This window comes from Macrotis lagotis, chromosome 1, assembly GCF_037893015.1.
Source record: "Macrotis lagotis isolate mMagLag1 chromosome 1, bilby.v1.9.chrom.fasta, whole genome shotgun sequence".
Classification (NCBI taxonomy): Eukaryota; Metazoa; Chordata; class Mammalia; order Peramelemorphia; family Peramelidae; genus Macrotis; species Macrotis lagotis.
Window position 1 is genome coordinate 699,761,411 of NC_133658.1, and position 22,345 is coordinate 699,783,755.

Sequence of the window (22,345 nt, forward strand, 5' to 3'; positions counted from 1 at the left end):
CCTTTAACTAAAAAAAAAATTACATTGAAACAAACATCAGACATAAAGAGATAAATTAAGCTGAGAATAGTCTTCCTTATTTCAAGCTATACCAAATTAGTGGGACTGACTTCCATCAGACTGTAAGCTACTTGAGGGCAGAACTGTCTTTCTTTTTATAAGTTGTATCCCCAGGTTTTAAAGCATATAGTAGATGCTTTATAAATATTGATTGGATTGGATTAGAATACATTTTGGAGCAAAGAAGTCTAACAAAAACTAGGGGTGTAAATTAAAATCATTCTGTCTTTCAAAGGAACCACACCTCAACAATTTCATTAGGTGATAGGCACTTTTTAAAAATGTTTAGTTGTATAAGAACATAAGTCCAATTTAAATAATACCTTGAAAAATGAATATACATAGAATGAAAATGGCCTTTACTTACTAAAGGAGAAAATATATGTTCTGAGGGAAGGGAATAAATATTTCCATTCTAATGATCAAATTCTGTTGACTAATTTTTACATAGCTGAGTAATCACTTTCAAAGACTGATTTTGGACACTGTTGGACATGACAATTGGACAAGTATTAAATGCCAGAAATGAGTTCTAATTCTATAGCAATTTGGTCAACAATGACCAAATGAAAGGCCTTTACTTTTTTTTTAATGCCATGGGACTCATTTGGCATAATGTTTTTAAATTCATAAAGTATATTACATAGGATTATAAAAATTATAATGAAATATAATTATTGAAATATTTTTTAAACGTTCACAGATCCAAGGATGAAAATATTTATTTTAGATGATTCATCCATTTAAAAGTGGTATTCTTCATATCAGCTATTTTTCTAGATTATAATATATTATTACATTTTTATAAATTATCTCAGCACTATTGGCAAAATGGTAGCTTTAACCTTTTATCTGATCCTTGCATTTTATAGAAGCACTTAAACTAAATAAGTTTTTCTTTCTTTCTTTCTTTCTTTCTTTCTTTCTTTCTTTCTTTCTTTCTTTCTTTCATTAAATGACGATATCCCAACCCTGATTACCTCATAAATCATAATGTTGTCATAAAAACCAAAAGCTCCTATTTTAACAACTAATTTTGTTTATAAATGAGATGTCTGGATTGATGCTTTAAAATATTGTCATTATAATAGACAAAGCTAAGAGTCATTTCTTGTCAGTAGTTTTCATTTTATCATCAAGGAATGTTTAGGCTAGCAAAGACATTATGGGGATTTTATGTGTGTGTGTATGTATGTATGTATGTATGTGGTATGTGTGTGTCCCACATTCTTTACACTAAAAAAACAGATTTTTGTCTTTTTTTTATTGTCTATGTGGTTCTCAAAAGAACCTGAGATTTAATTTGGTTCTATGGGCCCCCAATTTTTTGAAACAAGCACAATATTACATATTCTATTTTACTTGCATTAAATAGTATAGTGATTACTCAGGGAGCATCAAAGAACATAGAAGTAGACCATTATTGCTAAGCAAGAAATGAAATTAAAAAAATCAAAAGTAACCTTGAACCAGCTAGGTTTATTAGTTGCATTTTTGTGCACTTTTCTGTGCCTTTAAATTTGACAGTCATTCCTTTTTATCTCTAAATTTCAATTTATCTTTAAGGTTTCCTGTTCTTCTTTCTGGTCTTTCCCTTTACTCAATAGGAAACTGCCTTGATCTGTAAATTAACACTTATGTGCCTTAAGACTTCCAACTAAAAAGGATCCTTTTGTGAAACAAAAAAACACTTTTTACAATGCAAAGAATCAAATTCCTTATTTCTGTTTTTGCAAGGCTGAATTCCCACTGTTGTCAGACTTCCTTAAAACAGGAAATACCCACTTAGGATCCTAAGTTTTCTAGGGAAAAAAAATCCACTTCCCCAATTACCCTTGTTGATAAAATATAAAACAAAATTTTAAGTGTCAAAGTCAAGTTCCAAATGTGACTTTAGCCAAGGCTGACAATTTTAAATCATAAGATTGGCTATCTCAGTGTGATGTTCAGTGAATTCACATTGGAATCAAATGCAATTACATTTATGAATGATTTCTGAAGAATCAAGGATGTAACATCCCTAGAGATCCAACCACTCCACCAAAGGATTCTCCATCACATCTAAAGACACTTAAGATACATAGACTAATGGTACTCCTATGGGAAGCATTCCTATTTTAGTACTATTCCAACCAAAGTATATCAATTGAAACCTTCTCAAAACATTCTGCTAACTACAAGATAGAACATATAAGAAGGAAAATTTGACATTATTTCATTGAATCATAAAATATATAAAATCATGATTACTTGAAAGAAATAACAAATTACTAAGATTTTTGATACTAGAGTAAAATTTACATATCAATCATTAGTCTTACACAGTTGAGAAAATTTCTTTTTTCCTTAACAAGAAAACAAGAAACAGATTTATTATTGTCCAATAACATAAAAAAAACAAATTATACCAAAGCATTTTCCTATTTCAAAAAGTCCTACCTCTTTACTTTCCTCTAGATCTGATTCACTGCTGAATTCTTCTGTATTCAAATTTTCAAAGTCAGACTCTCCAACAGCAATTGGTACTGTTACAGTGAGGCTGGGGTTATTTATGAATGACATGTAGTCACTTTCATCAATAACATATTTTTCAACACTGCTGCCTATTCCACTGGTTGTTCCATTTCCATCTTTAAGATAATTTAGATCTTTAGTTATTTCTACTGTGGTATGGTTAGAAATACAGCTGTCTTTCTTATTGTTTAGATCCTCAAGTGGTTTGATTTCATCCAAAGCTTTCTGTTTTCTAACAAAGGCTTTCTGGATAAATTCACGTAATTTTCTTTTCACATAATCTATTCCCTTCTGCATCCTTCCCACAGCAATCTGGAGATTATTCATTTCATTATCATCATCTGTGGCAGCAAGGTTGTCTGAACTAAAGGAGCTCAGCAACAAGGCCAGAAACAGGTTCAGTACCTAAAATTTAATAAGAAAACAGATATCAGAAGGGTAAGTTATTTCCAATACATTTAAATATGAAACTTGTAACACAATAATTGTGTTAATACCTATTTCCTGTAACCCATGTTAGACATGCTTGCTAAAATGAATGTATTAGTGTCTAATTTTAATATTATATGTTTATCAGGACAATGAATTCAGAGGCTAATTGCCCTAGGAAATTGAATTTCTCTTACCAATTTGACATGTAAACATAAGGATGGAGAAGTGGATTTCATTTTTAGTGAATTTACATATTTAATATCATGTGACCAGTCTCTTCCTTTTCTAATTCATGCTATGTGTCATTGCTAATCAGTTCTCTAAAATACTGTCCTTATAAAGTCATTTCACTGATCAAAAAACTTCAGTAACTTCCCATTATGCAAATGAACCTGCATTCTCATCAATTTCAGGTTCCTTCCAACTCATTCATAATTTTCCTTCTTACATGAATTATCCTTATCTTCCTATAAGTTTTACACAAAGATTCCATCCAAAGTATCAGAGGCTTTTCTTGCCTTTTATTGATATCCTAAGAATAACTGAAACATACCTGCTCTGACTGTGTAACTAGCTCATCTATTTTGACCAAATATTTTCCTAATGAAATTTTGAAATTCCTATTTTGTTATATATTGTAGCCTGTTTATAACCACATTCCTTATAGGAAAAAAGAAACGTTTAGACTTAAGAGATCTCCTGCTCAAGCTTGTCACAATTTAGTCCTTCAGTAAACTCACCCAAGGGCAGCTAGGTGGTGCAGTGGATAGAGCATTGACCCTGGAATCAGGAGGACCTAAGTTCAAATATGGCCTCAGACACTTAATAATTACCTGTGTGACCTTGGGCAAGTCACTTAACCCCATTACCTTGCAAAAAAAGAAAAAGCTCATTTAATCCTCAATCTACCTTTCCTGACTTATCTCCTACAATTTTCCAAACAATTTTTTCTGTGTATTTTACATATTTAGAATGATTTGTCAAATTAATAATAGATGAAATACAGAGTTAAAATTAATCTAAATTTTTCTTCTGAATTTGATATATTTCACTTCAAGCAAAATATTTTGGATTTTTAAAAATTATTTTTTTCAATTAACAAAATTAATTTTTTCCTTCCCTCTCATTATTGAAAAAAGAAAAAATAAAAACATTGTAATAAATATGCATAGTAAAAAAAGCAAAACATACCTCCCCCAAACCAAATATATTGGGCAATTGTCCAAAAAAAATACATGACTCATTCTGCTCTCTGAGTCTATCATTTCTCTGTCACTGCATTGATAAAACTTCTTAAGTTTTTCAAAGAATGTTTTTAGTGTTGTTATTACTGTCTAAACTGTTCTCCTTATTTTGTTCATTTCATTCTGGAACAGTTCAAACAAGTCTCTCCAGGTTTCAAAGAAACTGGGATACTATATCTTTGTTATATTTGTATCCCACCTCTTCCAATTTAGCATAAATTTTCAGTAAATATTTGTTGAATGAATGAATTTATTTCTCAATTTACAAAAGACTTTTATTTGAAAACAAGTTTCTAAGAACCAAATGACTTGTATGCTTTTAAAACTGTGACTTCTCAAGAAGTGGGGAATGAGGAAATGAACTGAGTAATGGAACTCAAAATTTTAAAAAATTAATGTCAAAAAAATTTTACATATAATTGGAAAAACTAAAATGTTTATTAAAAAAGTATGAAGACTATTTTTTGACCCTACATTAAAACTTTTGTACTGAGATAGCAATATTTGAAACATTTTTAACACATATGCTTGTGACCATTTAACAGCACAGAATCTACAATGTATTTCCTAATTTCAAAGGGAGGAGGAAATTCAGGAACTATTGGCTCAAATGATATTTCTGGATTTTCTGTGGATTTTAATTATCTAAGCTATTTCTGTCCTCTTATCTTGAATAATTGAGCAATGACTATGGTATTTTCCACTGTAAAGTAAAACCAACCTTTTAAAATATTTATTTTCCTTCCTAAAAGGGTAGTTGAGTCATGCATCTTTCTTAATAGAGTACATCTTCTGAAGTTTTAAAAACAATGAGGAAAATACATTGACTACATACCACCAAGTTTCCAATCACCATGACCATCATAAAGACAGTAAGGCACATGGTTTGGCCTGCTACCTCCATACAGTCCCACATGGTCTCTATCCATTCTCCACACAGCACCCGAAACACAATTAGGAAGGAATGGAAGAAGTCATGCATGTGCCAGCGAGGAAGTTCACAATCATTGGAGATCTTGCAGACACATTCTTTGTAGCTCTTGCCAAAGAGCTGCATACCAACCACAGCAAATATGAAGACAATGATGGCCAACACCAAGGTCAAATTACCCAGAGCTCCCACTGAGTTACCAATGATCTTTATCAACATGTTCAGTGTGGGCCAAGATTTTGCCAACTTGAAGACTCGAAGCTAAAAACAAGCATCAAAAAAAGTTGTTACTATGACTATCTAAAGAAGTTCTGTTTCTCACTTACATCTACATTTTTTAGGGGATGGATTATTGGCATGCTTTCCCATTAGTGGCTAATGAGCATATTATCTCTGTTCCTTACTTGTCTCTTGTGATTTTGTTCCATGTACTGAAAAGAAACAAATTGCTGTAGACAACTTTTAGATCTACATTGAGGAAAGAAATGGGTTTGAATTCTGCCTCTCACACTTAATAGTTTTGAGACAATGTGAAAGTCATTTAGTCTTTCTCAGTCTCAGTTTCCTCTTCTGTGAAATGCAGATAGTAGAACTTACCTCACAGTCTTATAAGGATTAATTGAATGTACATGAAACACTTCACAGATCTTAATATAACATTAAATATATATGCTTATATATACTTATATATGTGTGTATTCATATATGTGTATCGCAGCTTATTTCTGTAGCAATTATGCATATCAATAATGCGATACACTTCCATTTTAGAAGAACTCTATAATGAGTATATTTCTTTGGTGACAGAACAGTGTTGCTATATAATAAGGTAAGGATTCCAGTAGCTTGCCAGTCCTCCTTGCTTTTTTATCTCCTTTCAGTAATATCATCTTCCTCCTAAATAGCTCTCTTCTTCCCTATTTCATGAGGCAGTGTGCTTTCTATTTTTTGGAACCTCTGCTGTAATTCTAAGAAAATACTTTTCATACTCAGTCTTTTTTTTCCCCTCATACTCTTTCCATTGTCTTGAGCTCTCATAAACTCTGCACTTCAGAAGACACTGCCTCTCTTACCACCATCTTAAAAGCAGGTTTATCCTCTCATATCCTGACATATTGGACCAGGAAGAAAAATAGGAAGAATCATGCTGCTTGTTCCTCATTGACATTTTCAAATACTAATTCTACCAATATAATTCAGCAACTTCTCCACTGAAGCTTCCCATTTCTATTTATAATACCCAGTCCAGATCCTTATTGCAATATATTTGCCTCCTTTCTCAAAGATTTAAATACCTGGCTCAGTCTTTTTCCCCACACTGCCTCCTCTGCCTTCATACCTGGGAATTTCAATAGTCTGGCCTGTCAGTTATTCAACACTCCATGACCTGTGTTTCAATTCCATCTCATCTACTCATAAAAATTATCACAGCTTAGATCTCATTCTCACCCATAACAACGTCATCCCTATGATCATGAATTCTAATGGTCATTTTTATGATTATAAATTTTCTGATTTTGCCTCTTCCCCACTGCCTCATTCTTCCTAAACTCTTCTTTTGTTCTCATTGCAATCTAATTTTCTCTATCCCTTTCTATTCTACCAAAGTACCCCCTTGCTTTCTTTTCTTTACAGTCTCAATCCATTATTTAACCCATTTGCATCTGTTCTTTGACCTTGCATCCATCACTTGCTCTAATGACCCTCCTACCTTCCCAATTCCCAGTCCTGAGTTTCCCCACATCTCTCTTCTGCTTCTCATCCATTACTGCTTAATGTCATCAAAGGAAGATATATAACAATGTTAAATGGATTTATGACAAATTCATACTTTTAAAGTCAAGTGACCCTTTGCTACCATACTGGAATGCTTTTGTTTTCCATGATACTCTAATATAGGCAACAGCTGTTCCAGTTTCCTTTTCTTCTTGAGTTTTCAATAATATCCTCCTTCCCTTCAACAGAATACTTTCCCTCACACTTTACCAAGAAAATCAAGGGTCTCCAACACTCCCATTTCTATATTACTCAGCACTTCAGACATTCTCTACATTGGCCCATTCTCTCTTCCTCTCAAAACATCTCTGAAGAAGTGGCTCTTGGTGCCTTTGATCTCATGTCCTCTTTCAACTTTGGGAGCTTGCTTCTTCCATTTTTCCCTCTCACCCTTCCATCTTTAATATTAACTTATTTACTAGAACCAGCAAATATGGCCAGGTCTCTTCCCTACTTAAAAACAAAAACAAAAGAAAATTTCTTCGCTTGACTGCCATTTCTGAAGGTATTGTTCCCTATCCTACATTTTACATCACATTCTGGCAAAGTTAATTATTTCTACTCATGGCCCCTTCTTTCCTGCCACTCAATCACTTTTCTTTCTTTTTTTTTTCTTTAATTCACTTTTTAAAATTTATTTATACATTACTAAAAATAGTCTTGTTGTAAGAGTAAACATAATCCCTCCTCCCCACCCATGAAAATAAAAAAATCTCATGAGAAACAAAGTGAAAGAAAGAAAAAATGTGCTTCATTCTGTGTTCCAATACCATCAGCTCTGTCTTGTTGCTGGATTACATTCTTTATCATAAGTTCATCAGAGAAGTTACTTCCATGGTTGATGTTGCTGATTGTAATTCCCTCCATCCATTTCTCCTCACCACCATTTATTATATTGTTTCTCTCCTTTCACTCTGGCCCTCTTCAAATGTGTGCTGTGGGGCAGCCAAGTGGCACAGCAGACAAAGTTCCAGCCCTGGGGCCAAGAGGCCCCAAGTCTACATTCCCCCACCCCAGACACCCAGCAACCACATAATCCCATGGTCCCAGACAGTCCATCCAATCCCACCACCTTGCAAAAAGTGAAAAAAAACAAAATGTGTTATATCTGACTATCCTCCCCCATGATCTACCCTCTCCTCTATCTATTTCCTACATTCTCCCCTTCCCCCGTCTCCTTTCTCCCATCCCCTTTCTCTCCTTTTTCTTCTAGATTTCTATGTCCTATTAAATATATATATATATATATATATATATATATATATATATATATATATAGTTTCCTTTCTGAGGCATTTCTGATGATAATGAAGGCTCCCCTTCCCCCTCCCCTTGCCCCCTTCCATACCATTGCAAAAGCTATTTCTTGACTCTTTTAAATGAGAGATTTTGGTCTATTCTACCTCTCCTTTCCTTTCTCCCAGTACATTTCCTTTTCACGCACTGACCTCATTTTAAAAATATATTATACCTTCAAATTCAGCTCCCTCCTGTGCCTTGTCTATATATGCACCTTCTAACTCCTCTAATAAATGAGAAGATTCATATGAGCATTATCTGTATTATCTTCCCAAGCAGGAATACACACAGTTCAACATCATTAAATACCTCATAATTTGCCCTTCTCATCCACCTTCTCTATGCTTCACCTGAGTCCTGTACTTGAAGATCAAACTTTCTGTTCAACTCTGGCCATTTTGACAGGAACATTTGAAAATTCCCCTTTTTATTGGAAGTCCATCTTTTCCCTTGGAAGAGAATGTTCAGATTTGCTGGGAAGTTGATTCTTGGTTGCATTCCAAGCTCTTTTGCCTTCCAGAATATTATATTCCAAGTCCTTTGAACCCTTAATGTGGATGCTGCTAAATCCTGACTGTAGCACCACAATATTTGGATTGTTTTATTCTGGCTGCTTGTAGTATTTTCCTCTTTGACTTGGGAGTTCTGGAACTTGGCTATAATATTCCTGGGGGGGGGGTTTGTATCTCTTTTAGTAGGAGATTGGAGGATTCTTTCAATTTCTACTTTTCCCTCTGCTTCTAGTATATCAGGACAATTTTCCTGTAGAAATTCATTAAAAATGAAGTCAAGGTTCTTTTCCTGATCATGACTTTCAGGTAACCCAATAATTTTTAAATTGTTTCTTCTCAATCTGTTTTTCCAGATCCATTGTTTATTCAGTAAGACATTTCACTTTTTCTTCTAGTTTTTCATTCTTTTGATATTGTTTTATTGTGTCTTGATTCCTTGCAAAGCCATTGGCTTCCTGTAGCTCCATTCTACATTTGAAGGATTTGTTTTTTTCCATCTAGGCAATTCTGCTTTTTAAGGCATTTTTCTCCTCATTAACTTTTTGAATTGTTTTTTTTTCCATTTGACCTAAACTAATTTTTAGTATGATATTTTCTTCAGCATTTTTTTTGGATTTCCTTGACTAAGTGTTGACTTGGTTTTCATGTTTTTCCTACTTCAGTCTCATTTCTCTTCCCAATTTTTCTTCTATCTCCCTTACTTGATTTTCAAAATCTTTTTTGAGCTTTGAAATAGCCTAAGACCAACTTCTATATTTCTTGGAGGATTTAGATGCAGAAGCTGAAACTTTCTCATCTTCTGATTGTGTATTTTGATCCTCCATGGGGCCAAAGTAATTGTCTATGGTTAAGTTCCTTTTTTTCCTGTGCCTGGTTTGGGGTGCTTCCTGAGCTTTTGAGTATTATTGGAACACCTGAAAGGACCTCAGTATGTGAGGCTCTGACTGCTCACCTGCTTGTGCTCTAGTCTGTGGATGGTAAAGGGGGCCCCCCAGACTGTGACCACGGTCTAAATATAGACAAAGCACAAGAGTCTTGGACAGAACAGTTTTCTGACTTGGACAGACTTCGACAGTCTTCCTCCACCCTCAGATCTTTCTTGGGCTGAGTGCTCTGGGAGCAGCTGCTGGACGGCTCACTGCCAGGAGGCTCTGTGCACCTGCTTCTGTTTCCTGGGATCTGGGTTGTGCTGAGGGCCATAGCTGTACTGGTGGCTGGGGCTGCACTGAGGGCCAGGCTGGTTGCCACTCACTCTGGCAGAGGTTTGTTCTGTGGGCTTTGTCTCTCGAAAAGTTAGTTAGAGCCATAATTTTAAAGTTTTTGGAATATTATTGAGAGAATACCTAGGAAATGCTGTTCTCATGTGGCCATCTTGGCTCTACCCCTCACTCAATCACTTTTCAACCACTGGACAACTATGTTTCTGATCCCCCCCCTCCCACTTTACTGAAATGGCTCTCTGCTAAGTTACTGAGCTCTTAACTAGAATATTATAGCCTTCTCGTTCCTCTCTTTTCTATACCATCAACTATCATTGATTTCTTTGTGTTTCTTTTTCTTAACTCCATGTTTCTGACAAGGGCCTATTGATTCTCCTCCTCGATGCCTGTTCTTCTCAGGCTCATTTGCTGCATCATTATTCATTCCTGGATTTATATCTATTTCCTGTTCTTTCAAGTGTGAACATACTTCTCGCTCCTGTCTTCTCTTTCCATACTCTCTCCCTTGGTGATCTTATCTGCTTCTATGATTGCATTTTTATGAAGATGATTCTCAAACCTCTATTTTTAATAATAATCTGACTCAGAAATCTTCAATTCTATTTCTCCAACTTCCTACTAGACATCTCCATGTAGCTATCCATTTGGCAACTCAAACTCAAATATGACTAAAACATTATCTTTCCATCTAGTAATTTCTTCTCCCAGCTTCCCTCTTCAAATAACCAAAGTTTACCACCTTTGAATTATTCTTGATTCTTCTCTTTCTTACTTATTATATATCCAATCAACTATTAAATTTTGCAGATTGTACCTAAACAATATCTTTCACATCTAATTATTCTTCCCTGATTCATGTTCCCATCATTTCAGGTGGTCTGATAACCAATACATAACTCATGATCTATTCTCTCAAACTCATACTTTTTCTAAATTTCCTTTTTCATGCCAAAGGTACCATCATTCTTCCATTCACCCAGATTCACAGTTGGATGTCATCTTCAATGTAAAACCTCTCCCTTATCCTATCACATCTTATTTTCTACTTCCACAGCATCTCTTGTACAAAACCCCTTATCTCTACCAATGCCACATCCTAGCCTAGGCCATTATCATGTGGAATATTTCAAGTTCCTCCTAATTTACCTCCTTGCTACAAGCATCTCTCTACTCCAATCCATCTTCCACACAGACAACAAGGTAACTTCCCAAAAATGCTGATTTGACTAAATCAGTCCCCCCCGCCCTTTTCTGCCTCAGTAAACTAAAGTTGTTCCCTATTATCACTAGGATCAAATAAAAAGTTCTCTGTTTGGCATTTAAAGTTCTTAAAAGTTCAACCATATTCTATTTTTCCTGCACAAAAGCCAAAAGAGGAGCTGATGAATTTAGAATTGATAAAGGAATTCCAGCACAATTTGGAAATGTTTGTTTATCCAGATTGCTTTATTGGCAAGTTCAAAGTCTTGTGTATAAATATAAATTATAAATATATAAATATATAAAGATTAAAGTCTGCTTATTACATCTTCCCGAAATCTCAAAATAAATACTAAAATGTATATGACAGAATGTAAAATATAAATACCTGACTTTTTTAAACCTTTAAAAAATGTCAGATATACTTTATTTTAATAACTGGCTATATTTTCCAGAGGTTTCATTTTATTAAGAGATACATGTATACATATCTCTATTTTTTGGATCTGTCTTTAATAACTAAATCAACTATCAGAATTATGAAAATTGCTATCTATCTACCATTAAGTTACAGATCTAACTGTATTATCTCTTTCAGGACTCTACAGAATCATTTACAATTAAGTAAGCAATAATTTTTTACTTTTATAAATGTCAGGAGGATCAATTTAATGTTGAATTATATATGTGATTCACAGGAATCAAGTATCTATCTAAATACTTAAGTTATTACTGGAGAATAATTTACATGCTAAAACACTTAATTAAATATGCAATTTACTAGTATCCTCCTACTACTAACCATTCCCTACTTTATTGTGGTAAAGTCTTAAAATCAAATCATTTGATTATCTAATCATAGAAGATAGGCATGAATCTTTTATAGATTGAGCCAGAATTCCTTTATAACATTTCAATTCCTCATCTCCCCTTCTGGTTTCAGGCTCTCCTCCCAGTTCATTTTCAAATAAGAGTAAACATATCTAGGGAAAAAAAATAGAAATTTTCATTTTGACAGAAGAGAGGGAAATTTAATAGACCTTGCCACCATAATGTGAAAGCAATTGTCTAGAAGATAAAATATGTGCAAGAAATGATATTTATCTTGTAGATTCAATAAAATTCAAAAAAGAAAAATTTGACCAAATGCTACCCAACATAAAAATCACAGACATCTCAAGAGAACTTTAAGTATGTAATTAACTGAATGATCTTTATCCTCCCTGCCCCCCCCAATATTAATAGGTCCACAAACTTAAGCCATGCTGTTAAAACTTCAAAAGAAAAAATAATTTTATAAAATAAAAAAAAATCCCAGAGAAGGTCAAGTACTACCCTGAGAATTCTTAGCTATCTAACTAGAAAATAAAGCTAAGGGTAGTGATTATTAATGAAGTTGAATTTTCAATCTTATGGTAGGCATTTACTATTCTATATAGAACATCATTGCTTAAAATAAATACTCATTAAATTAATAATTAAATATCTAAACACAAAAAAGATAACATTATTATTTTTCTTTGTCATCATTAGATATGGGCAATTCACTTACCAGTCTGAATGACCGGAGTACAGAAAGTCCTTCCACATTTGCCAGACCAAGCTCCATTAAACTAAGGCTGACAATGAAACCATCAAAAATATTCCAACCTTCTTGGAAATAATAATATGGATCCATAGCAATTATCTTGAGAAACATTTCTGCTGTGAAGATTCCAGTGAAAACCTAAGAGAAAAATGTAGATTACTACATTAAAATCACTGAAAACCTTTTAAAATTACAAAATGCTCTAAAATTACAGTAGACATATAAGTATATATTTTTACAAGAATTTGAAAATCTATTAGTAATCTTAATAATTCAAAATTCATTAAATGGAAAGTGAGATAAGCAGAGTAGTTTAGTAAATAAAGTGCTGGCTTCTAGGAATTTGGAAAACCTTCATTCAAGACCTATATTTGATATATTGTCTGTGTGACCAAATCATCTGACTTTGCAGGACCTTAGGAAACTTTCTATGACTATAAGTTGAAAAAAAAGGCACTGATTTACATTGGTAGAGCATTTCCCTTCACCAGTATTCCTTCCTCCTAGGCATCCCCCTAGAGTCAGTGATGAAATTTCAGGTCTGATTACAGGTCTGATAGAAAAAAAGGCAAAATTTAAAAATATATACCATTAACTAATGGTGATATTTTTTACATGGTATTCATTTTGAATTTATTTGAATGCATTTATTTTGTATTAACATAAATTTATTCATATACATGTATGCATATATAGTATATTCACAAACATTTTCTTCCCTCCCAAAAAGGATGTAAACTTTTTTTTTAATTAAAGCTGCTTTACTCTTATCTTTGTATCTATATCTGGTACTGAGGAGATACTTAAAAGCACTTGTTAATTGATTGATTGATTAATAGAAAGATTAGCATTTTCTTGTCAAAGAGGAGGAAAATAATTCATAGATATTCTTAGAGCTTAAGAAAAAAAAAGCAGATCCAATACTGGACTGGAGCTTGTTGATGTTTTCCTTTGGATTTATTGATCATTACTTTCCTAATGGTATCATTTTGTCCTTTAATTAAGGGCTCAGGGGCGGCTAGATGGCGTAGTGGATAAAGCACTGGCCTTGGAGTCAGGAGTACCTGGGTTCAAATCTGGTCTCAGACACTTAGTAATTACCTAGCTGTGTGGCCTTGGGCAAGCCACTTAACCCCATTTGCCTTGCAAAAAAAACCCCCTAAAAAATATAATTAAGGGCTCAACCAAATTTGCCCCTTTTTTTTGCTGTTCTTCACACATGATATTCATTACTTATCTCTTTGTCTTTGGACAGTCTATTTAGAATACACTCCCTTCTCACCTCTTCCTCCAAAGCACAGCTAGTAGGTAGAGCTCTGGTCCTGGAGTCAGAAAGATCTGAGTTCAAATCCAACCTTATATATTTCTAGTTTTGTGATCTTGGGCTAGTCATTTAAATTCTATTTCATTAACTGTAAAATGGGAATAATAATACCACCCATCTCTTGGGGAGTTTATGAGTATCAAACTGGATACTATATATGCTTAATATTTAGGTGACTAGAAGTCTTTGTTCCATCCAGGTTGATGGAATATACCTTGACAAATGCTACTAACTCTTATAGAAAGGGCTCCTATACTCCATAGAACATTACCATGGTTTTCCTCCTGTGATGTAGATCCATCTTGTTTTACTGATATCCATGTCCTTCCACAAATGGTCCTGTCAAAGTATTCAAGATGTTCCTCATATTTTCTTGACATTATGAAGAGTAATGGAGCAATGAGTTATTCTTCAGTTTTATATATATATATATATATAACTACAAAAGTATAAGCTGCAGAGATGGTTCATCCAACTATATAAATGAATATTGAATAGCTTTTCCTTCATTATTCCTTTATAGATTGTTAAGTCAAGCTCTTTTTTGAGTGCTTATGAATCTTACTTAGGAGGCATTCCATTGTTCCAAATGCTATCAACACAATACTATCTAACAAGAAGAACAACAGGGGGACCTCAGTCTCAATAGGGATTTTCTCTGTAATCAAGATTCTGGCCTGGTATATATTTTTAAGCACATATCTACCTATTTTATGTTTGATATAAGTAGAGAACCTATCAAAGTAGATTATCTTTTTATTGGTTCTTTTAAAAGAGTCTTGTTTATTTTTGGCATATGTATGAGAAACACTTTAAAGGAGAGTCTTTAAAGTAGCTATAGCTCTACTGAATCAAATGATAGTCATAGTAAAGTCAATGAAATATTATATTTTCTATATCCTTTGATCAATATGCTCTGGTAAAGCAGTCTATTATCAGATATCACTATCAAAGCCTATTCCCTGCTAATAACTTCATTACAGATGCCATCAATAGCTTAATTTCAAGTATTTTATATAGAACAAAAGGGAGGCACATGGATAGGTAGCTGTTAATGCTCTCTTGGTCACCTTTTGGAGGCAGTAATAAGTCATTAAATTTTTTCCCCCTCCCATATCCTTCTTCAGTTATTTATAGATTAGATCCAAAAATATCCCCACAGCTATGTGACCTCCAACACAGTTCTCTGGGTCACCCTGGTCTAATATAGTTGCTTTTCTCATCCTTACTTTCAGTATCCTTTTTACCTCCCCTATGAGCAAATCCAGGACTTGGATGTTAGAGTCCAAGAATGGTAATCCTACTGTTGTGGATACATAAAAGAGTTAGTTGTAAGAATCTTGACACATATTTTCCCATCTTCAGTTTGGTTGCTGTCTTCTTTCCAGTTTCATCCTCAAATACCCATGGAATGATTTTGCTTAATTGGGTCATTCATCAGACTCTCTTAAACTTAAACTGCTTCTCTCTGTTTTATGAGATTGTTCTCATACATTTCTACCATCATGCTCTATAAGATTTTAAGAAGTCAAGTTTATAGTCTTAGAGTTGCTCTTGGTTGCCATATCTCTTTGCTTGACTAGCAAATCAAGTATTTGGTAACAAGGGTGGTTTTCAGGCTATTTTGGCTTCTGAGTTGTAGCAATTAACAAGGCTAAAATTTTTCTATAAAATTCTTAAAGTTTGCATTAATTACCTTGTCTCTATTTACTTCATTTTTTTGTTTAAATTGGTCAGGTTGGAGTATTTAACTGCATATATCTTTTCTCCTTGTTTTTATTTTTTCTTCTACTTTCTTATTCATTTTTATCTTTTTTTATTAGTAATCTGAATTTGCATCCAATTCAGTAATAACTCACACCTCCATTATTTCTCATCTGTTAAAATATAACCAATTTGATTTTTTGATATTTGCATTGTTCAAAACTTCTCAAATTTTTTGAAGAGACTATAATATTTAGGCAGGGTTTTTTTATATATATTATATAAGCCTTTGGCTTTTATTATACTTTATTCCTCACCCATATTTTCCAACATAATTTGCCCCATTATTATGTATATACTGACACCAGGAAAGAAAATATATTGATTCATTTTGAAAAGCATTCCTAAAGAATTTTTCTACCTTTCCATGTTCTACAACAGGTATTGGTACATAGGTTATAGTTATTTTCATAGAGTTTATTTGGTTTTTGCAAATACTTATCAATTATATTGTAATATGGGATGGACAAATATCCCACAAAATGGTATTTCTTTGGATACATGATAACACCAATTCCTGCATTTACCTCTCCTAGGAGAATTTGTCAGTCACTCTTCTATTAAGTTTCAGCTTTCTTTTGTTTCTGGTTTTCTTTTAGAGCAAGAATATTGAGATTAATATGATTCATTTTTTAATTTCATATATTTTTTTAGGTTTTTGCAAGGCAAATGGGGTTAAATGGCTTGCCCAAAGCCACACAGCTAGGTAATTATTAAGTATCTGAGGCCTGATTTGAACTCAGGTACTCCTGACTCCAGGGCTGGTGCTCTATTCACTGCACCACCTAGCCACCCCTGATTCATTTCTTCTAACAGAATGCCCATTCATTGGTCACTGAACAAGGTTCTTATATTTAGTACACTAAGAATTAAGTTAATCATTAAAGGCAGGCTAACAACTTTGTTTCTTATCACCCTTACTCCCGTTTCCGCTTCTCTGCCATTGTTACTGCAATAGAAGAGGAGTACACTATTAAGGGCTCTTAAATTTTTCTATTTCAAGGGTTACATGGTCAAAGAATTCATCTTCAAGTGACCGGTCTAATAATGATGATGAATGTGTCCATATTCTGTTGCCAATGACATATGCTGAGCCCCTCCAACATAATTAAACTTCCAGTTATTCATTTCACAGGTATAGCCTTCAAGAACTGAAGGTTCCCTTTAAACTACAGTGAAACATTGGAGTAGGACTCTGTAGAAGTAGGGAATCTCAATGAAGAAGAATCTCTTGCACATAAAGAGATTGAGACTGGGCACAGGTAACCTTCATGTGCTAAAAAAAAAGAAATCCAATGAATCCATAATTCTTCAAAAAGTGAGAAGTTCTGTAAAGTGTAATGTCTTTAAACTAGTGATGGTTAAAATAGTTGGGTTAGACATAGTATCTGCTGGTTTGATTTCTTCCCAAATAATCAGGAAATTTGCTGAAAATTCTGAACTCTATAGTATAGGAAGGAAGTAATATGTAGGTGCCTCAACTTTCATCACCCTAAATGCTCTTTCAAAGACATTTTCTTTTATGTGTTGAAATCTATAACAAGATTTCACTTCTGCTACCCAATTATTCAGTCTTTATAAATCTCTTAATTCGGTGAAAAAAAGTGAGGATTGTTACAGACTATGAGTATCCAAGGGAAAGAACATGGAGAGCCCTACTTTAACTCTATTGCAATTTAATTAGGGTTAGCTAGAATACCCTTAGCAAATAAAATCAGCAAGCTGCTGATTTGTCCTAAAGGCAGTCTAAATTCAGTTAAGCACAATGGGGATAAAAGGGCAAAGATAATGGAGCAAACAAATGGAGGAAGCAAATCTTCAAATTTTTCTTTGTAGTATTTGCCAGAGGAGTCATAGGAATGCAGCTGGTGTAATGATCTGGGGCTTGCTTCTCTACTCCAATAGCTTATTAAACCTTCAAGTTGGACTCAGACTTAGAAAGTCAGTCCTGTCCTGGACTCTGAAATCTCCTTTTTTCCAGATAGGAGAATATAAACAGTTTTATCAGTAGCTCATTGGTTTAGGACTTGCTACTGAATTTTAAGCTTTAGTTTTCTAATAACTGAGTTTCTCCCTTAGACCTCAATTCCCCTTTGTCTAAGTCCCCACTTTGTCTGCTCAGCACCTCTGTGACCGAATTTCTGCATTTTCAGTTATAGATGTTCAGTTTTCATCAATCATAGGAAATCAAAAGACTTTGAAGAAGGATCTTTAGATATAATCTAGATGAACTACCTCATTTTAAAGAACTAGGAAACTGAAACCCAGAAATGGAAGTTGTCAAAGTCACAGCACTAGTTAGTAGCAGCTTCAGAATGCAGATCCAAATCCTCTTGAGGCAGGAAAAAAGATGTAGGGAATTGTGAATGTAGCAGAAGCAAAATCTGTTAACTGGGTGGAGGTTACCACTCTTAAGATTCTGCCTCCCTTGGACACTGTTGATTGTATCCTGTCTCCCCTGTATCTTATCCTCTATTTTCCTCTTGATTTAACCTTGGCCTTGACACTGATGGGCAGGAAAGGACATGTTAAAAGTGGACATCAAATACCTTGAGACAGGAAGGACCAGTGCATTCCTGGGTCTGAATTGTGATTCCTAAATAGGCAGTATCAAACTCAAATTGGCAACACTCATACTCCTAATCTTATGTTCTTTCTGCTAAGCCATGATGCCTTGTCCCTCCATATTCCTAATATTTACATTTCTTCCTTTGAACCCCAGTTTTATACATTGTTGAAAGTACCACCATATTTTCAGTCTTCCAGGTTCATAACATCATTATAAACCTGGATTCCTCACTCTTCTTCAGCCTAAATTTCTAATCGGTTGCTAAATTTTGTCATTTCTGCTTTGATAGCGTCTCTCATATCCACCCCTTCTCTTTACTCATACAGCTCCTATCCTAGATTGGAATCTCATTTTCTCTGGCATGATGAATGTAACAGTCTCTCATTGTTCTCCCTGCCTTAAGGCTTGCATTATTCCAGTCCATCCTAGATACTATGGTCAAAATAATTTTCCTTAAGGCAAGTTCTTTGGATAGTAATGTGACCATGTGCCTACCTTTCACAATCTCTTCAAATGGCTTCCTATTGCCTTGAAGATTAAATAAACTCCTCTGCTTAACTTTTAAAAACCTACCTAAACTGGCTCAATCTATCTTTCCATCCTCTTTGAACATTATTCCCTCTTAAATACTCTTGTGATCCAGCCAAACCTGACTTCTCTTTATTCCCCCATAGCTTTACCTCTCCTATCTCTGGGCCTTTCAACTGGCCATTTCACTTGCCTAGAATACACACTCGCCTTTCCTCAGTTTCATAATCCTCCTAATTTAAGATGCATCTTAAGTACCATCTTCTGTACAAAACCTTTCCTGATTCCTCCAATATTAATGTTTGCCATCTAAGCATATAAATTTGTATGCATATATTTATTAACTTTATATTTATGCTATCTCTCTCTCTATATATATATATTCTATCTAAAATTGTGACCCTTGATTGGGACATTAATACATTGCTGGTGGAGTTGTGAACTGATCTAACCATTCTGGAGAGTGATATGAAACTAGGTCCAAAGAGTAATAAAACTGTTCATACCCTTTGACCCAGGAATTCCAATTCTAGGTCTATATCCAGAAGAAATGATAAAAAAATGGGATAAGTCTCACATGTTCCAAAATATTAATAGCAGCTCTTTTTGTAGTGGCAGAGAATTGAAATTGAGGGAATGGCCATCAATTGGAGAAAGCTTAAACAAGTAATGGTATATAAATATTATGGAATACTATTGTTATATAAGAGAAACATGGAATCAGATTCTGATCTGATGCTGGGAGCAGAACCAAGAGAACGACGTACACATTAACAACAACATTGTGAGATAACCTTGATGGCTGATCATCTCAGCAGTTCAGAGAGCTAGGATAACCCAATTAGACCTGCTATGGACAATGCTATCCCCATCCAGAGGAAGAAAAAAACAAAACAAAACTGAACAAAACAAAATTAAAACAAACCAACTACCCCCCCTTCATAAACTGATGAACACTACATTCACTTTTTAAAAAATATCTCTTATGTATTTCTTCCCTTAATCCTAATTCCTCATATGGAAAATGACTAATGTGTAAACATGTGTAATACAAATGTGTGTGTGTGTGTGTGTGTGTGTGTGTGTGTGTATGTACAATATTAACCTGACTGTTCATTGCTGAGGGGAGGAGTGTGGGAAGGGAGGGTGGAAGGAAACTTTGTAACTTAAAAATTATACATATATCATATGGATGTATGTTGAAAAACTTTCATAAAATGTATGTGAAAAAATAAAATATCAGCAAAAATAAAATTGTCACCCTTTCACTAGGTTGTAAGCTTCTAATAAGCAAAGATTATTTTGTTCTTTATACTTGCACTCTTTGGTTCAAGCAGAGTGTCTGGCACATGGTAGACCCTTGATAAATGCTTGTTGATTAAATGAAAATCTCAATCTTTTATTTAAGCAGGTTAACTTTACCTTGTCCTTTAATCTTGAGACTCCAGTACCCACTACCCTATCACTAATATTCCTTTCCAAACCCCAATCCTGGATGATTTCCCTATTCCAAATCTTTCAGTTTGTTCTTATGTGCTGAAAATTTTTGGAGAAAATAAAAAAAATGTTCAATGAATTCATTAAAAATTATATTATCTCTTCTCAACTAGGCCCTTGCTGTAGCATGTCAATCCTTTTATTTTTCCCTTTACTATCTCTATCATGCTCCATTCAGCTGCTATTCCAAACTGTCTCTTTTTTTCCCTATACCTTTCCTCCCCAATATACCTTTGCTACTCTCTTTCTCCTAATCAAAGAATATATCAAGTTTTCACTTGTTCCAAGTTCCATATTCCAAATTACCTTGCCAGCATCCCCTAGTCTCTCATATGCTCCAATTTAAGAAGTGGCCCTTCTTGTCAATATGAATTATTCCACCTGTGCCCTTAATACTGTCTCCTCCTGTCTTCTTCCATTTTCTCTCTCCCCCTAATATTCAACTCCTTAATATCTTGATTCTTACCTGCTGACTTTAAACATGCTCATATAGATGGCACAGTGGATAGAGCACTGGTCTTGGAATCAAGCTTGGAATCCAAGCACTGGTCTGAAAGTTCAAATCCAGCCTCTGACACTCACTAACTGTGTGACCTTGGGCAAGTCATTTAACCCTGACTGCCTCACATCCAGGGCCATGTCCAGTCATCTAATTCATATCTGGCCACTGGACCCAGATGGCTCTAGAGGAGAAAGTGAGGCTGGTGACTTAGTATAGCACCCCCTCACTCAAATTCAATTCATGTGCTTGTCATGGCATCACTTTCACTGTTGTCATGGTCTTCTTTGAGAATGAAGGACAAACATTATTATCTACTCTATCTTGAAAAAGAAGCATATCCTGTCACTATTATTGTCTCAAGTTATTGTCCTATATTCTTTCCTCTTCCTTTAATGGCCAAATTCCTAGAAAAAGTCTGCTGATTTTCTCATGTCTCACTCAATTCTTAATCCCTTGCACTCTTGTTTCTGTCTATATATCTTAATTAAAAAATCCTGTCCTCTCCAAGGTCACCAATAATCTCTTTTTTACTAAATCCAGTGACTTTTCTGAGTCTTCCTCCTTCTTTATCTCTCTATTCTATATAATACTATACTATATAATCATCTTTTCTTTTTGCATATTCTGCACAATTGTTATGACATGTTTCTGTCATAGTGATTCTTTTTCTACTTCAATCTCCTCTCTATAAGAGAGTTTAATTTTAGAGTAAAAGCGGTGTAGTAGATTTATCTTAGGATTTAGGAAGACTTGCATTTGAATTCTGCCTCAAATACTTGCTAGCTGTGCAAACCTTGTAGAACTTCATTTAACCTCTCTGGGCCTCAGCTTCCTTATCTGTAAAATGAGGGGGCTGCATTTTATGACTTCAAATGTCTCTTTTTGTCCTAAATCTATGAACCTATAAACTATAATTTTAATGCAGATGACCCCCAAATGTACATATCCAGTTATCATCTCCTTCTGGTTTCATTCCTACATTTCTACCTGGATGTACCACAGAGAGCTCACACATGTTAAAAATAGAACTCACTATATTTCCCCATAAATCTATTATTCCAATTAACTTCATTATTCTGTGGAGGGCACCACCATTCTTCTAGCTACCCAGGGTTTTTTTTTTAGGGTTTTTTTTGCAAGGCAAATGGGGTTAAGTGGCTTGCCCAAGGCCACACAGCTAGGTAATTATTAAGTGTTTGAGACCAGATTTGAACCCAGGTACTCCTGATTCCAGGGCCGGTGCTTTATCCACTGTGCCACCTAGCTACCCCTTAGCTACCCAGATTTACAAGGTGGGATTATCCTTTACTCTTCTCTCTCAGTCACCTCTCATATCTCAATATCACACTGCTACATCTTAGAGATCATACATCTCCAACTTCTTT

General features: G+C 34.5%; 1 protein-coding gene across 1 annotated transcript in view; it reads right to left on the bottom strand.

Annotated features, from left to right (window-relative positions):
* SCN2A (sodium voltage-gated channel alpha subunit 2) overlaps nucleotides 1-22,345 on the bottom strand; it is a 123,226-nt gene that overhangs the window by 49,441 nt on the left and 51,440 nt on the right. Inside the window, exons 15-17 of the mRNA XM_074215819.1 lie at nucleotides 12,741-12,914; nucleotides 5,086-5,442; nucleotides 2,500-2,979 (exon numbers count right to left, since the gene is read on the bottom strand). Of these exons, the coding sequence (XP_074071920.1) occupies nucleotides 2,500-2,979; nucleotides 5,086-5,442; nucleotides 12,741-12,914 (1,011 nt within the window). The remainder of the gene's footprint in view (nucleotides 1-2,499; nucleotides 2,980-5,085; nucleotides 5,443-12,740; nucleotides 12,915-22,345) is intronic.